General features: G+C 37.7%; 1 protein-coding gene across 2 annotated transcripts in view; it reads left to right on the top strand.

Annotated features, from left to right (window-relative positions):
- jag2b (jagged canonical Notch ligand 2b) overlaps positions 1 to 19,173 on the top strand; it is a 188,770-nt gene that overhangs the window by 133,405 nt on the left and 36,192 nt on the right. The window contains exons 9-14 of one of the 2 annotated variants that reach the window (XM_061886390.1): positions 343 to 456; positions 4,003 to 4,116; positions 5,988 to 6,034; positions 6,129 to 6,302; positions 18,086 to 18,248; positions 18,327 to 18,488. In XM_061886390.1, coding sequence (XP_061742374.1) covers positions 343 to 456; positions 4,003 to 4,116; positions 5,988 to 6,034; positions 6,129 to 6,302; positions 18,086 to 18,248; positions 18,327 to 18,488 — 774 coding nt within the window. The remainder of the gene's footprint in view (positions 1 to 342; positions 457 to 4,002; positions 4,117 to 5,987; positions 6,035 to 6,128; positions 6,303 to 18,085; positions 18,249 to 18,326; positions 18,489 to 19,173) is intronic. The other variant, XM_061886391.1, reaches the window with a different exon arrangement.

The following is a 19,173-nucleotide window of genomic DNA, read 5'->3' as shown; positions in this document are numbered from 1 at the left end:
ATTATTATAATTACTATGACCATTTTTTACAATGTGGCACTTTGAGGTTGTTTGCTCAACGTAAAGTGTTTTTTTTTTTTTACTAATAAAATCTATTATTATGGAACAAGAAGAATTATACAGTCTCACGCGGGGTTGAGGGACAACACATGTCCAAGAATGCCCACATATGTACGTCTGTCAATCTGCGGTGTCACAAATTGCCCATAATCAAAGTAATACTCCAAAACTGCATGCAAGCTCACACCCACATGAATAAACCTTCTGATTTGACGCTTTGGCATTGTATAATGCGCTATAAAAGTGTCGGCCCAATCTGATGCCACGTTGATGTCTGCACAGATCTGGATGAGTGCGCCTCCAATCCATGTGCCCGAGGTGGAACGTGCATCGACCTGGAGGATGGCTTTGAGTGTGCCTGTCCTCCAGAGTGGGAAGGAAAGACCTGCCAGATTGGTGAGTGACCTCTTTTACATCCAGGGATGTGCACCTGTGCGTAAAAGTATGTCCTGTAGTGTTTTCATGACCCTGAGCCATGAAATGTACCGTATTTTTCGGACTATAAGTCGCAGTTTTTTTCATAGTTTGGCCGGGGCTGCGACTTATACTCAGGAGCGACTTATGTGCAGAATTATTGACACATGACTGTAAAATTTAAAATAATATTATTTATCTCATTCGCGGAAGAGACGAAGAAAATATCAGCAATCGTCACATACAAGTCAACTAATAAGAATTTGGCGGGGGAGGGTCATGGCAGAAGTGCATTGTGGGTCATGGAATGCTAACTGCTATATGCTACTGCCGTAGCTATTAAGATGGATCATTTCATCGTTTGGGGTAATTTATAAAAACTGAGAAGGGCTGAACAAAATTTGGACCGAAAAGGAAGTCATGTACTGCAGATTACAAGCTGGACGTAGTGAAATATGCAGCAGAAAACGACAAGAGGAAGCGGCGCATACCTTTGAAGTTGGCAGAGTTGTTTAGAAGCGACATGGAGGAAGAAGATTTCATGGGATTTATCGATTAGGAGTGACAGATTGTTTGATAAACGTATTGCATGTTTTATATGTTATAGTTATTTGAATGACTCTTACCATAATATGTTATTTAACATACAGGCACTTTCTAAGTTGGTTATTTATGCATCATATAACCTACACTTATTCAGCCTGTTGTTCACTATTCTTTATTTATTTTAAATTGCCTTTCAAATGTCTATTCTTGGTGTTTGGTTTTATCAAATAAATTTCCCCCAAGAATGCGACTTATACTCCTGTGCGACGCATATATGTTTTTTTCCTTCTTTATTATGCATTTTCGGCCGGTGCGACGTATACGCCGGAGCGACTTATATTATAATCCGAAAAATACGGTTGTTAAGGTTGTTTCTATCAAAGTATGGACACGTCGTTGTGAATGAAGTTGGCTCATGTGTGAGTTTGGGGGACGGATTGTCGGAAAAAAGACCTCAAGTATCAGTCTCATTTTACCAACTTAGATCTCAGCTTACAAGCAGTAATCAGCTTCCTGTCTTACCTGGCGTTGAGTGTCCGTGCATGTGTGTGATAAGTGTTGGGTTTCGGAAAGGAGACAAGTGCGTGTGTGTGCGTGCACAACTGGACCCCCTGCGGTCTGCCTCGCCCTGCCTGTAGATATTTGAGCAGCAGTGCTTTGTTGTAGCACTTTAGATGTCTGTGGAAGGTGGAGGGCGTCTGTTGTTTGCATCTCATTTCAATCTTTCTTCTGTTTGTTTCTTTAAAGCCCTTTGGAGACAATTTATGGAGTCAAATTTGACACGAGTCAAAACGCACCGTGTGCATACACAATCTTTGTACCGCAAAACTTACTTGTGGATTAGTAGAAGTACATTTTGCAATCTTACTCTGTTGTATTTAGAGATGTCCGATAATATCGGACTTCCGATATTATCGGCCGATAAATGCTTTCAAATGTAATATGGGAAATTATCGGTACTGGTTTTAAAAAAGTACTGTTTATGACTTTTTAAAACGCCACTGTACGGAGTAGTACACGGACTTAAGGAGAAGTACAGAGCGCCAATAAACCTAAAAGGCACTGCCTTTGCGTACTGGCCCAATCACATGCTATCTACGGCTTTTCACACACACAAGTGAATGCAAGCATACTTGGTCAACAACCATACAGGTCACACTGAGGCTGGCCGTATAAACAACTTTAACACTGTTACAAATATGCGGCACACTGTGAACCCACACCAAACAAGAATGACAAACACATTTTGGGAGAACATCCGAACCATAACACAACAAACACAACAGAACAATACCCAAAATCCCTTGCACCACTAATTCTTCCAGGACGCTACAATATACACCCCCCGCTACCCCACCTCACCGCAACCTTGCCCACTTCCCCCTCCTCATGCTCTCTTAGGGAGAGCATGTCCCAAATTCCAAGCTGCTGTTTTGAGGCATGTTTAAAACAAATAATGCACTTTGTGACTTCAGTAATAAATATGGCAGTGCCATGTTGGCATTTTTTTCCATAACTTGAGTTGATTTATTTTGTTTTTTTACATTTACATTGTTTAATGCATCCAGCGGTTCATCACAACAAAATTAGACATACTAATGTGTTAATTCCACGACTGTATATATCTGTATCGTTTGATATCGGAATCGGTATTTAAAAGTTGGACAATATCAGAATATCGGATATTGGCAAAAAAGCCATTATCGGACATCTCTAGTTGTATTGTAAGTACTCCAAAATTCTGTCATTATATACTGTATGTTCCTGTTTATTAAGTACTTCATCATTGTTTGTGTTAATAACTACCAATATTATGTCAATAACTAACCGAGTGTATTTTTGGAGCATTGGGCTTATAAATCACTTTATCCACCCTTGTGGGGTGAAAACATTGGAATGTTGTTCAATTCAACAAGAAATGGTCTGTTACAGGGTCAAACTGTCACCATCATATAATGATTAGCGCTTTTAATCGGGGCTGTCAATGCTGATGCAATGAGATTACCGGTAATCACAAATATCGCATTTATCACAGATTTTTCCCACACATTCATTTTAAGAATGGTCACCTGAAAGGCGGTGTGGGCAGCCAGGATTTGAGCGAATAAATGGCGTGTCTTCAAGTAAAATATTATGTGTGTGTTTGACATTCTAGCGTTGGACTAGCATGTGTGTACAAATGTTATAATTCAAATTAGGCAAGAATGTGTAATTAATCGCGATTAATTGAAATGTGTAATTTAATTTAGAAAATAGATTGTTTGACACCAGTACTTAGACTTGTACTACTAATTATTTACCTATAGGCTCTCTAGCCCTATTGTACTGAGCAACCAGTATGGAGGATAATTTTAGTTTTTATTACGAACAATTTTTTGGGGACTCTGAATTTATGTAACTAAATTTTTTGGTTATGAAATTTGTCAACTGAATTTTTTTCAGATCAAATCGTACTGACTATTTCATTGAATATACATTTCTGAGCAAAGTGTGTGCATTTAAAAATTCAGTTTATTAAAATCCTGCCAGTACGGCCGCAGCAAACTTTTTAGTTGAAACATTCTAAAAATTCTATTACTGAATAAAACATATTTAGTTTTTTTTTTAACAAAAGAAAAAGCAAATAAGTGTAATATAATCGTAAAAAAAAATGGACATATTGTACTGGTTTTGGAAGTGAAAAATATCAAAAGCGCCTCGGCATCCTTTGACTTTTCAGTCTCCGGCCCCCAGTAAATAATCCTCCTGATCCATATTTGTGCTTTCTTTTTCACTTCCTGTGGGTGCATTGAGCATTTATGTTATCCATACAGAACATCTTGGCCTGCAGGCTGGGATATGTTCTGATGAACATATTTAATCACACTACTGATTACGCACCCTGTCGTTTAATTTTTACTCAAATATGGTTTTGTGGTTCCTTCTGTTTTGCTTCTTTTGCTTTGTCCCCTGTTATGGGCTCCTTCTACCTTGCTTTCACAGATGCTAATGAGTGTGCAAGAAAGCCATGCGTGAACGCTTATTCTTGCAAAAATTTGATTGGTGGATATCACTGCGACTGTTTTCGGGGATGGTCTGGACAAAACTGTGACATCAGTCAGTATTTTCTTGCCTCTAAGTCGCTTTTAAATGTTTGTCCCTCCAGTCTTTTCGACCGGCAGACACTTCTTTTTAATTCTAAACGTCGCCATTCACTTCCTGGACTCACAACATAGGTGTAGTTTAGGCTTGCTCATTTATTCACATGTGGTAACTTCCTGTCTCCTGCTCTGCCCTCATGACACCAGTTGCATGTCCACTCTTGTTCCAGTGCATGAACTACTCCATACATTGTTCTTCAGCTTAATTAGCATCTTCCTTTCTCAAACTTAAAGGTTATGTCTGCACTAGGTATGCAACCATTAACCCGTTTTACTACAAACCGTGATCAATAAACATCACGGTTATATAACATGGTGCAGCTTTACACGCCAAAGTGAGTGTAAGCCATAACAGAGTTGAATTGAGTTAAATATACAGCTGTCACGTACAATCAGTAGCTGAGCGTTCAGTCAGTTCAGTGTAAAGCAGTGTCCAAAGTGTGGCCCAGAGGCCATTTGCGGCAGGCAGCTAATTTTCTGACGACTCGCGGCACATTCTATACATATTTATTACAGAAATAAAGTAGAATAAAAGAACATACAAGTGAAGTGGAAAAAAATTGCAATGTTAACTCTAATTACTTAAAGTTGTCATGCAGGCCGTATTTTTCTTGAAGGCTGTCATTGCTCAAAAAATAATTAAGAATTAAAATCAATGTTAAGAATTGTTGACCCATTAATTACATATATTCCAATTCAAAACATTTTTATGAACATTTTGCATATTTGTGTGTTTTCAATAAAAAAACTACAGATTTTTATTTAATGAAAATAGCATAAAACAAACATATAAAAACATAATAATAAAAACGTATAATTGACAGAGCTGATATTGATGTAAACATGTAAACGTTGAAAGTAAAAAAAGATAATGTGACTTATTTTTTAACATCTATGAGTGGGAGCCTTTTGGATCCCTAAGAATAAAAAAAAAACCTCATTGCTTAAAAATCATAATGAATCAAAGTCGGTGTTATGAGTTATTGACCTGTTTAAGGCTCCACTCAAATCAATGAAATCAAATATTGCATTTTGAAAACGTTGAGTTTTGGAATTAAAAACCAGGGTTTTCTGTAACAAAAAACAAGCAAAAAGTATCATGTAAATCTCATATCGTTTTATAGCGTTGAAAAAATATATATTTGTGTATATGCATTAAAAAATATGTGTATGTATTTCTTTATATGTTAATACCATGAATTGATTAACGTGGACCCCGACTTAAACAAGGTGAAAAACTTATTCGGGTGTTACCATTTAGTGGTCAATTGTACGGAATATGTACTGTGCAATCTGCTAATAATAGTTTCAATCAATCATTCAATGTATATGTATACATCTATTTAAATGTGTGTGTATATATATATATATATATATATATATATATATATATATATATATATATATATATATATATATATACACATATATATATATATATATATATATATATATATATATATACACATATATATATATATACACATATATATATATATATATATACATATATACATATATATACAGGGGTGTCCGAATTTTTACCACTGAAATATATATATATATATATATATATATATATATATATATATATATACACATACACATATATATTTCAGTGGTAAAAATTCGGACACCCCTGTTGTAAACAAACAGCATCAGGCACACCTGTCATAAACAGTAATTGTGATGCTTTTGAAACCGTGATTACTAATCAGACTATATTCATACAGTCCAAATCTCTAATGGTTGCATCCCTAGTCTGCACACAAACCATGTTGTCATTGCAAACATTATGTGCAACTAATGTGTCATGTTACTTACCAGACATGAGTGGCTGCAAAGGACAATGCCAGAACGGAGCTACATGCAAGGTTTGTCATTTTCCATTCAAAATAACCACATCAGACTTTTGATTCGTTAGTCTTTTTAACCATGTGGATGGCGCCATATTTTCTTTCTCATCAGGAGGGCCCACACGGACACCACTGCCAGTGCCCGCCGGGCTTTGTGGGTTCTCGCTGTGAAATCCAGAGGAACAAGTGTGACAGCGGACCATGCCAGAATGGGGGGCAATGCCACCCTGTGCTGGGTGGCTTTGTGTGCCAGTGTCCATCAGACTATGCAGGAAAGCTGTGTGAGGTTAGTCTCTCGTTTACAAGCATAGTAAGGTGGCAGATACACAGCAGCAATGTTCCACTACCAAGAACATCCAAGTAAAACAGATGCTGGAGTAAAATGCTCAAATGAAAAAGGGTGCATCACACAAACCCTGCAAGATGAAAAGCAAAAGAAAAATGTTGCAAATGGCAAAAACACCCACAAAACCTTAAAGGCCTACTGAAATGAGATGTTCTCATTTAAACGGGGATAGCAGGTCCATTCTATGTGTCATACTTGATCATTTCGCGATATTGCCATATTTTTGCTGAAAGGACTTAGTAGAGAACATCCAGGATAAAGTTCGCTACTTTCGGTGCTAAGACAAAAGCTCTGCCTCTACCGGAAGTTGCAGACGATGACGTCACCCGTTGATGGCTCCTCACATATTCACATTGTTTATAATGGGAGCCTCCAACAAAAAGTGCTATTGGGACCGAGGTAACAATAATTTCCCCATTAATTTGAGCGAGGATGAAAGATTTGTGTTTGAGGATATTGATAGCGACGGATTAGGAAAAAAAAAAAAAAGTTAAAAAAAAAAATTCCGATGTTTTTAGACATATTTAATAGAATAATTTTGGGAAATCCCTTATCTTTCTATTGTGTTGCTAGTGTTTTAGTGAGTTTAAAAGTACCTGATAGTCGGAATGGTGTCTCCACGGGTGTGTTGACGCGCAGTGTCTCAGGGGAGTCGACGGCAGCTATGGACGACACAAGCTCAGCTTTTCTCCGGTAAGAAGTGACTTTTTAACCACAATTTTCTCACCGAAACCTGCTGGTTGACATTCCGTCTTGATTCATGCTCGCTTGACCATGCTGTGATCCATAGTACATTTTCACCTCCAGGAATTTTAAACCAGGAATCACCGTGTGTTTGTGTGGCTAAAGGCTAAAGCTTCCCAACTCCATCTTTCTACTGTGACTTCTCCAATATGAATTGAACAAATTTCAAAAGATTCAGCAACACAGATCTCCAAAATACTGTATAATTATGCCGTTAAAGCAGACGACATTTAGCTGTGTGTGTGTGCAGCGCTCATACTTCCTAAAAACCCGTGACGTCTTGCGTACACGTCATCATTACACGACGTTTCCAGGACGAAACTCCTGGGAAATTTAAAATTGTAATTTAGTGAACTAAAAATGCCGTATTGGCATGTGTTGCAATGTTAATATTTCATCATTGATATATAAACTATCAGACTGCGTGGTCGGTAGTAGTGGGTTTCAGTAGGCCTTTAAACAGTTTTGTGAGAGAAATGCTGCAACTTCAAAACAGACGTTAGCCAGTCTACAGTTGTTTTGGTATTTCTTTTCGTACTTACTGTTTTTTTTTATTTCAACAATATGATACAAAAATACAAAATGGAAGCAATATTGACAAACCTCTGTATTTAAAAAAAATGTGGTCATAAAAACTATATCTTTATACGTCACGATATTCCAAGATATCTCCTCATAGCTTTATATCAGAAAAAAACAAATATACGAACTATTTGGTTTACATGACATCATTCAAGGTTTGTGAATAATCTGGACGATATGGCCTTTTTTAATGTCTCGATATTTTTTGGGCCATATCGCGATGCACGATATATATCTCGATATTTTGCCTTAGCCTTGAATGAACACTTGATACATATAATCACGGCAGTATGATGATTCTATGTGTCTACATTAAAACATTCTTCCTCATTCTGCATTAATATATGCTCATTTTAAACTTTCATGCAGAGAAGGAAATCACAACTAAGTCAATTAACAAAAATTGTATTTAATAAACAGTTTTTAAGCAGTGGCACAAACATTCATGTCATTTCCAAAACAAAGTGCAAGATTGTCAGATACATTTTAAAACAAGCTATGAGTGCACTTTTGTACATGATGTCACTAAGATGACATATTAAAACAACACTAAATTAAAGTGCACTTTTTGTACAGAAAGCCACTACAATAGTTTAAAACAAATAATGTGCACTTTTGTGCATGATTTTGTGGGTGTGTGGCACCGAATGGAGATGTTGATATGCGGCGTAATCACTCTTCATTCTCGTCTAGCAGGTGACTTTTTAAATGATGCTACATATTAGCAGTAATGCTACTTTTTGTAGCAACGCTTTAGCACCACACTTGACAAATTACGTTTGTCTGTTCAACATATTCCCCATTTATGCCAAACCACCGCCAGACGATGAAGCCCCTGCTGTTTTTCTCGGGAATTAATTCTTCCTTCATTTGTAACCAGATTCACACCTACTTTCTCTCTTATTACCACTCGCACGGTTCCGCTAGCACAACAGCTAACGTTACCCATGCTGCTACCTCTCTGCAACGGGAGGGTGTATGACGTGACAGTATGTGACGTATGTAAGAAGGTGTGCTTGCTGTCTGTGAGAAGGAGAGACAAGAAGGAGTGGGAAGAGCCTGTTGTGTAATGCCCGCAGCTAAAAGCAACTGTGTGAGAACGTGTACTCGAATATCACGATATAATAATTTTCTGTATCGCACAGAGACAAACCCGCGATATATCAAGTTTCTCGATATATCGCCCAGCCCTATTTGTGAATATGGAATTTTTCTGATGGACAAAAAAGTGTAACCGCTGTCTTGACGTTTAAAAAAAAAAAAAAAAAAAAAAAAAAACATTTTAGAAGCAGGACTGTTTTTTCTTTTCATTAAAAAGTGTATTGTAAGTACAAAACATTTAAACCCAAACTTCAGTCCAGAAAAATTTAAAAAATAGGGTTTTCAAAAATAAGTGGTGTCGACTCTTTTTCAAGATTTTAAAATAAACAATCCAGAGGCTACCAGAAAGTTAGCCAGACTACTCGGACTGTAGCAAGGCTAAGAGTATGTTAGCTATGGCGACCAGGACATTAGCCGGGCTACCAGAAATGTAATTATTTTTTCCAACATACAGTGTATATTACATCTTGTATAACGTATATGTTTGCAGCATCTTACTTGTTCAATCGTGTTTCTCGTTTTGGATCATTTGTGTTTTTGGCGCGACAGACACTGTACTGAAACTACAGTGGAACCTCTTGTTTACGAACCCCCCTTACACACTTTTTCGATTTACAAACTATTAGATCAAGCTAAATATGCAGATGTGTGCGAGCACTTCAGTCTTTTATTTTGTGTCCTCCGGTGGCAGCCATTTTACACTTCCTTGTATTGAAGAGATTGACAAAGCAAGCTTCGTACCACAGCAAGTTTTTAATTGTATTGGACTTTTCTAGAGAAATATGCCAGAGCAGACTTATACCGGAGGAGAAGACACTACCTCCTTCGCCTCCCCTACCCCTCTCATTTCTCTCTTCTTGTCAGCTGCTAATTTGCCAATGACAATGTAAAACTGGATTTTGCCTTTTTAAATATGTATTATGGTTGTTAGAGGTAAGGATTTTCGTGATTTCTGATAGTTTGTAAGGGCACCAAAGTGACCTTTGCGAGTGTGCGCCTGTTGGCAGGGCTGCGCATACAGCAGAGTTCAGCTTGTCGTTGTGGTTTTGGCTTGTTATTAAATAGATAGTTGATCCATCAGCTCCTTGTTGTGTTTTATAAAATAAACTATACCGCACAGCACTTTCTATTGTGTTCAAAGTGCGCAAAATGTTTCCAAAATATGGACTTTTATTGAGGCTGGAACTCATTATTCATATTGACGTGGTTTCTTATAGAGAAAGTGCTTTACAAACTTTCCTATTTGCGAATCCTTTTCAAGAACCGGTTACGTTCGTAAATCGAAGTTCCTCTGTATGACCAAGCTTTGAAGAAATTAAATTAAAAGGAAAATGCTTCGTAAACAATTTTGAATATTTGTTTGGCTATATTGTTTTTAACGATCAACCCATTAAATGTCTCTTTTCTACTACCGTATTTTTCGGACTATAAGTCGCAGTTTTTTTCATAGTTTGCCCGGGAATGCGACTTGTACTCAGGAGCGACTTATGTGTGAAATTAACACATTACCGTAAAATATCAAATAATATTATTTAGCTCATTCACGTAAGAGACTAACGTACAGTATAAGATTTCATGGGATTTAGCGATTAGGAGTGACAGATTGTTTGGTAAACGTATAGCATTTTGTATATGTTATAGTTATTTGAATGACTCTTACCATAATATGTTACGTTAACATACCAGGCACCTTCTCAGTTGGTTATTTATGCGTCATATAACATACACTTATTCAGCCGGTTGTTCACTATTCTTTATTTATTTTAAATTGCCTTTCAAATGTCTATTCTTGGTGTTGGGTTTTATCAAATAAATTTCCCCCAAAAATTGCGACTTATTCTCCGGTGCGACTTATATATATTTTTTTCCTTCTTTATTATGCATTTTCGGCAGGTGCGACTTATGCTCTGGAGCGACTTATACCCCGAAAAATACTGTAATTGCGTTAAACTACATTTGGTATAATGTAAAAAACGATGTTAAAATTAAAAAAAAAAAAAAAGGTAACTGGCACCTATTGTTGGGAAATCTCCAAAATGCAGTAAAACGGCACCGAACTGTTGAAATCCTTAATTGTCTAATCCTTAACAAACTAAGAGCTGTTTGTAGTAGCAGTACAGAACAGAAAAAAGTGGTTAAAGAAAGGAGCCAACCCGAAATAAACCAGGACATGCATGTGAGAAGATGTATTTGTGGAACTGCTGCCATGAAGATAATAGAACGGTAAATCCAACATGGCCCCTTTACAAACAGTCACCAAAACAAGAGTCATTTCCAGTCAGCCACCTGTCCTGCTTGTATTCGCTATCAAATGACATCTCTGTTTCCTGGCTGTAATCCGTTGTATTTAGTGTGCGTTTGAAGCCAATGTAGGTTATCTGCGAGGAAACTGATTCTGTTTCGGCTTCTCTTGGGGCCTGAATGGAGGACATTGCTGGTCGGGAGCCAATCCCAATTTAGCATCTCCACTATATATACACAGCAGACTTGCTGAATGAGGCGACGCTCGGTTGCTGCCCGTCTACTACATGACAAGTCTGCCCTGGCACAACATACCTGCTTGCTAACACACGATTGTTAGGGGTGCACGGACAAATTAATTCACATCTGAATCGAGATTCTTATTCATCTCGATTCTAAATGGATTTGTAATTTGAAACTTAAAAAAAATATATATGTATGTATATATAAAAACAAAATCAGAAAATACATATATAACTTTTTTAAATAAGAAAAAAAAGTTTTAAAATGAAACAATTTATTTATATACATACATTTTAATATGAGAATACATGTTTTGAATTTAAAATTATGTATATATATATTATTTATTAGAAAATACCTTTATATTATATACAGTATATTTTAAAAAAGGTTGTGTGTGTGTGTATATATATGTATGTATATATATATATATACATATATATATATATATATATATATATATATATGTGTATATATATATATATATATATATATATATATATATATATATATATATATATAAAATCAATCAATGTTTATTTATATAGCCCTAAATCACAAATGTCTCAAAGGACTGGACAAACCATTACGACTACGACATCCTCGGAAGAACCCACAAAAGGGCAAGGAAAACTCACACCCAGTGGGCAGGGAGAATTCACATCCAGTGAGACGCCAGTGACAATGCTGACTATGAGAAACCTTGGCGAGGACCTCAGAATATATATATATATATATATATATATATATATATATATATATATATATATATATATATATATATATATATATATACACATTTGTATTTTGAAATTTTTCTTTATTTAAAAATCTATATATATATATATGTATATTGTGTTAATTTACAATAATCAAAAATAATTTAAATGTTTTTGATTTATTTGTTTATATATGTATGTATATATATATATATATATATTCATTATATATATGTTTTTGTCGTATATATATACAACAAAATTAGATTTTAATTGATTTAGTTAATATAAATTAACACTATATATGTGTGTGTATATATATATATATATATATAGCATTAATAATAAAACAAAAACCTCGTAAATTAAAAATGTTTATATATATATATATATATATTTTAATATATGTATGTATTTATATATATATAAATATATATATATATAAATACATACATATATTTAAAAAAATGAATAAATACGTTTTTAGACCATAATCATGCAACTAAAAAAACCTCTTCTAACTTGTAACGTGTTTGCCCAAAGAATCATACCCCTAATGATAGTAGCAAAATATTTCCCAATTGTCTTTTTAAAAGTGTACCGTAATATTGGTGGTTTTTAGGTATTACATTTACTTTCTTAGTATTATATGCTTAACTTAATTAGTACAAACATGTTGTGTGGCTTAATGTAAAAATCACAAATGTGTTGGAAGTGTTCTCTCCCTCCGTGTGTGTTCTTTCAAAAAAGTGTATTTAAGAACAGTGATTCTCAAAAATATTAAATGTATTTAAAACCTCGGCCTTGTTTTTATTGAATATTGAGGCCTACTATGCTACTGTATTTAATGTTGGTCATTATGGTGATACTTTAGAACCACAGTTTTAGAAGCTTTATATATGAAATGAATTATGTATTCAACCCAGCAAACAAGATTTTGGTTTGGAATACAGTTGTGCTTCGCCCCATTGCGCCTCAAATATTGCGGTTTCATCACATTGCAGATTTTTTTGGGACATTTTTAATTTCATTAAAGCATATGTTTACAAATTTTTGTCCTAAGGAAAAACTTTAAAAAATAATAGCAATGAACAAGATACTTACAAACTAAAATGGAAACTATTTAAATCAATTAATATGTAGCGGACACCTTTTTTTTTAACCACGACACACTTTATACACAGAACGATTATAGTTCTACATATATGAAAAAGCGCAAAAATAAATTTAAATGACAAATTAAAATTAGATTTAATATTTAAGATCACGTTTATCTTTTTTATCAAAGACTTTCAGTTCAAAAATGTATTTCACCTTCTGTATCAAACTGCAAGTACTTGTCGTATATAAAAAACTTTGTTGACATTAACTCACACGCATTCGTAAAGTTTGCAGCATAACACATCACACTGTCAGGAGTCCCAGCGGTATGCTGCCATTAGCATCTTTCTTTGGCCCCATCGTGGGTTATTTTGCAGCCATACCTAATTAAGAAATACAGACACAGTGTGAAAGCCTATTTGCACAACACTCAAGAGTTGTGTTCGAATGCCTCATCACATGAAGAGCACAATAAATACAACAATAAAAATACATAAAAAATGTTCACAAACCTTGCCATCTTTCTTATGTTAATTAAAAAACAAAGTAAGTGTTGACTAGTTTTGCATGGTCGTGGCTCTCTGAGGGGTAAAAAAAAATTCCATAATGTCCTCCAGCGAAAAAGAGAAGCCGTTGAATACACTGGTTTTCAGCGTTCCTGGCTCTGACCACACACGCGTCCAAATAGTGAAGAAAATTGGTATGTGGTCATGACACTTGGGTTAAAATAAACTGCGTGAGACCACAGACTTTAGGCACCCTGCTGACCAGCTCTGACGCTCCTGTTCAGCACCTTAAATGGCTAAAAGGGTGCAGCCCAGTAGTTTTTCCCTGCGTTCAGGGAAAAAGCCAAACAAACCGCGTCGTAGTGTTGTCCCGATGCCAATGTTTTGGATGTATTCCGATACGTTTCAAAATAAAGGGACCACAAAAAAAATTAAATATTGGCTTTATTTTAACAGACATATGATACAATAAACATGTTTTTACTGCACTCAAAGAACACTTTTGGCATTAAATAACATAGTGAACATACCAGACAACTTCTTTTTTAGTATTAAGTACTCAAATGGGTTACATCCATCCATCCATCCATCATCTTCCGCTTATCCGAGGTCGGGTCGTGGGGGCAGCAGCCTAAGCAGGGAAGCCCAGACTTCCCTATCTCCAGCCACTTCGTCTAGCTCTTCCCGGGGGATCCCGAGGCGTTCCCAGGCCAGCCGGGCCAGCCGGGAGACCCTGCCCCAAGTGGAGGAGTTCAAGTACCTAGGAGTCTTGTTCACGAGTGGGGGAAGAGTGGATCGTGAGATCGACAGGCGGATCGGTGCGGCGTCTTCAGTAATGCGGACGTTGTATCGATCCGTTGTGGTGAAGAAGGAGCTGAGCCGGAAGGCAAAGCTCTCAATTTACCGGTCGATCTACGTTCCCATCCTCACCTATGGTCATGAGCTTTGGGTCATGACCGAAAGGATAAGATCACGGGTACAAGCGGCCGAAATGAGTTTCCTCCGCCGGGTGGCGGGGCTCTCCCTTAGAGATAGGGTGAGAAGCTCTGCCATCCGGGAGGAGCTCAACGTAAAGCCGCTGCTCCTCCACATCGAGAGGAGCCAGATGAGGTGGTTCGGGCATCTGGTCAGGATGCCACCCGAACGCCTCCCTAGGGAGGTGTTTAGGGCACGTCCAACCGGTAGGCAAATGGGTTACAAAGGCTCCTAATTTGTCTGCTGACATATGCAGTAACATTGTCATTTCTCAAAATTATGAGGGACAAGCTGTTGAAAATAGATATTTTAATCTACTTTTTAATTTTCTGTCAATATCTGCTTACTTTCTGTTTTAACAGCTACACTACTGTTCAAATGTAGTAAGCACGTATCCAAACCAGCATTTGGATACTTGACATAAGTTGTGGGTGATTCTACAAATTTGCATATCGAATCGATACCAAGTAGTTACAGGGAAATACATTGGTCATAATTCAGGGATGTTTTTCCTGAGTTTCTAAACAATAAAAAAATGACAAAAGAATATCGATGTAATCATTGTCGTATCCACTATATAAGACTCTTGCACTTGGCATCATTACAGTTGATATTTGTATCGATCCACTCATTTGTTTACATTCAGGAGTGCAAGCTACACTGGCTGTTGGCGGTTAGCTATTGTATCTAAAGCATGTTTTAGCTATTCCTCGTCCTGCAGGGATGATACTTACCCTAGTGTATTTGTCGCTGTGGAGGCGAGGTTTAGTCATTTACAAGTAGCTAAAACACAGTGGAGAAACGTTAGCCGCTAGCTATGTTTTAAAGGCCTACTGAAATTAGATTTTCTTATTTAAACGGGGATGGCAGGTCCATTCTATTTATCATACTTGATCATTTTGCGATATTGCCATATTTTTGCTGAAAGGCTCTAGTAGAGAACATCCACGATAAAGTTCGCAACTTTTGCTCACTAATAAAAAAGCCTTGCCTTTACCGGAAGTAGCAGACGATGACGTCACCAGTGTGAGGGCTCCTCACATCCTCACATTGTTTCTAATGTGAGCTTCCAGCAGCAAGAGCTATTTGGACCGAGAAAGCGACAATTTCCCCATTAATTTGAGCGAGGATGAAAGATTCGTGGATGAGGAAATTTAGAGTGAAGGACTAGAAAAAAATTTAATTAAAATGAATAAAGTAAAAAAAAAAAAAAGGCGATTGCATTGGGAGCGAATCAGATGTTTTTAGACACATTTACTAGGATAATTCTGGGAAATCCCTTATCTTTCTGTTGTGTTGCCAGTGTTTTAGTGAGTTAAATAGTACCTTTTAGTCGGAGGGGTGTGTCCACGGATGTGTTGACGCCAGTCTCTAAGAGAAGTCATTAAGTTGCAGCAGGAAAGAAGCTCCGCTGATCTCCGGTAAAAGGCGACTTTTTACCACAATTTTCTCACCGAAACCTGCCGGTTGACATGTGGTCGGGATCCATGTTCGCTTGACCGCTCTGATCCATAGTAACGCTTCACCTCCGGGAATTTTAAACAAGGAAACACCGTGTGTTTGTGTGGCCTAAGGCTAAAGCTTGCCACCTCCATCTTTTTACTTTGACCTCTCCATTATTAATTGAACAAATTGCAAAAGATTCAGCAACACAGATGTTCAAAATACTGTGTAATTGCGCGATGAAAAGAGACGACTTTTAGCCGTAAGTGGTGCTGGGCTAATATGTCCCCTCCAACCAATAACGTCACAAACACGCGTCATCATTCCGCGACGTTTTCAACAGGAAACTCCGCGAGAAATTTTAAATTGCAATTTAGTAAACTAAACCGGCTGTATTGGCATGTGTTGCAATGTTAATATTTCATCATTGATATATAAACTATCAAACAGCGTGGTCGGTAGTAGTGGGTTTCAGTAGGCCTTTAAAGCACCGCTTGCAGAGCGAGTGTATATCGCTCCACCTTTACCGTTAGTTTGGAAGTCAAAATACTTCCATTCTCTCTCTTCTTTGTCCACTCTGTTTCCGCCTATAAGTGCTGTGTGTGTGTTGACTCCCATGCGCCTTGGCTCATATTACCAGCAAATGTCCATGGAAAAAAAATCAACAGTGTTTTTGAAAGACAGTATAGTACCTTTTTTTAAATTATTAATTTATTAGTAGTGGTACACAATACTGGACGTTTATTTAGACTCTGTCGTCCGTCTCTGAGAAAACAAAAGCGTGGCTCCTCTTGATGAGCTTAGCCTCAGACCTTGATGAGGAAGGTTGGCATGCGCGAGGCTAAGCGGCTCACTGGCCATGATATGGGCCGACCGACTCGTTAAAGGGGAACATTATCACAATTTCTGAATGGTTAAAACCAATAAAAATCTGTTCCCAGTGGCTTATTTTATTTTTAGAAGTTTTCCTCAAAATTTTACCCATCACGCAATATCCCGAAAAACGGCTTCAAAGTGCCTGATTTACACCATCGCTATATCCACCCGTCTATTGTCCTGTGACGTTACTGCGTGAAGCCACCAAAAACAATCATGGCGGATAGCGCAGGAAGGTATAGCATAGTAGCTCGGATTCAGACTCGGATTTCAGCGCCGTAAGCGATTCAACAGATTACGCATGTATTGAAACGGATGGTTGGAGTGTGGAGGCAGGTACCGAATACGAAATTAAAGAAGAAACAGATGCTTTTGAGCCATATCACGACAGACAGCGGCATGGGAGGAAGCGCGGACAAATTAGACGATCGCCTTCTAACCAACGATTGGTATGTGTTTGTTTGGTATTAAATGTGGGTGGAGGGAAAGGCTGGATGCAAATATAGCTACAAATGAGGCATAATGATGCAATATGTACATACAGCTAGCCTAAATAGCATGTTAGCATCGATTAGCTTGCAGTCATGCCGTGACCAAATATGTCTGATTAGCACATAAGTCAATAACATCAACAAAACTCACCTTTGTGATTTCGTTGACTTTATCGTTGGAAATCTGCTTTGAATGTCGCAGGATAGCCACACATTCTTGCCATCTCTTTGCCATCTCTGTCGTAGCATAGCTGTCGTCGGTACAGTGTGCAGAACAAACGAGGGACTTTCACATCTTTTGACCACTGTTGCAACTTGAATCCGTCCCTGATCGTGTTGTTACACCCTCCGACAACACACCAATGAGGCATGATGTCTCCAAGGTACCGGAAAACAGTCGAAAAAACGGAAAATAACTGAGCTGATTTGACTTGGTGTGTGTAATGTGTTTGAGAAAATGGCGGGTCGCTTCACGATGTGACGTCACGGGTGAAAGGTCATCGCTGCGACAGGCGAACAATTGAAAGGCGTTTAAATCGCCAAATTCACCCTTTTAGAGTTCGGAAATTGATTAAAAAAACATATGATCTTTTTTTCTGCAACATCAAGGTATATATTGACGCTTACATAAGTCTGGTGATAATGTTCCCCTTTAAACGAAGCCACAACAACTCCTAACTCCGCTTCTTCTACCCACAAAGATGCAGATCTTGTCCCCTTCGGATGCCTGCGAAGCGAACCCGTGCGAGAACCGGGCCAAGTGCCACAGCATGGGCCAGGACTTCTACTGTGCGTGTCCTGAAGGCTTCGAGGGAAAGACCTGCGACCGCCCCAAAGAGGACTGCAAGACCACCCCGTGTCAAGGCACGCACAATCCCCAACTAGGACTATTTCCTTGCGTTGGTGCAATAGAGGAAGTAATAATGCCTTTATTGCCTTCAGTTATCGACAGCTGCACCGTTGCTGTGGCAACCAACGACTCGGCAGAAGTGCGGCACATCTCCTCCAACGTCTGCGGGCCTCGGGGGCGCTGTGTGAGCGGGCCGGCCGGCAACTTCACGTGCATCTGTGACCCGGGGTTCAGCGGCATCTACTGTCATGAGAGTACGTAGAGCACAGGACCCTCCTTTTTTCAGGGAAGATTATTTCCATCTAAGGTGGTCTACAACTAAATGTAAAAGGCCTACTGAAATGAGATTTTCTTATTTAAACAGGGATAGCAGGTCCATTCTATGTGTCATACTTGATCATCTCGCGATATTGCCATATTTTTGCTGAAAGGATTTAGTAGAGAACATCCACGATAAAGTATGCAACCTTTGGTTGCTAATAAAAAAGCCTTGCCTTTACTGGAAGTAGCAGACGATGACGTCACAAGTCTGAGGGCTCCTCCCATTGTTTATAATGGGAACCTCCAACAAAAAGAGCTATTCGGACCAATAAAACGACAATTTCCCCATTAATTTGAGCAACGATGAATGATTCGTGGCTGAGGATATTGATAGCGAAGGACTAGAAAAAATAAATAAATAAATACATTTAAAAAAAGAAGGCGATTGCATTGTGAGCGATTCAGATGTTTTCAGACACATTTACTATGATAATTCTGGAAGATCCCTTATCTGACTATTGTTTTAATAGTGTTTTAGTGAGATTTTAAAGATTGTAAAGACATGCCTCAAGGTCGGATGGCTGCGGTGAACACGCAGTGTCTCAGAGAGAAGCCGAGGATCCAAGCTCACAGCTAAGATATATATCACAATTTCCCCATTCAAAAACATGCTGGTTG

The sequence above is a fragment of the Nerophis ophidion genome, linkage group LG24 (genome assembly GCF_033978795.1).
Source record: "Nerophis ophidion isolate RoL-2023_Sa linkage group LG24, RoL_Noph_v1.0, whole genome shotgun sequence".
NCBI classification, from domain to species: domain Eukaryota; kingdom Metazoa; phylum Chordata; class Actinopteri; order Syngnathiformes; family Syngnathidae; genus Nerophis; species Nerophis ophidion.
Note: the sequence above shows the minus strand (reverse complement) of the source record. Positions and strands in the feature narration are given on the sequence as shown.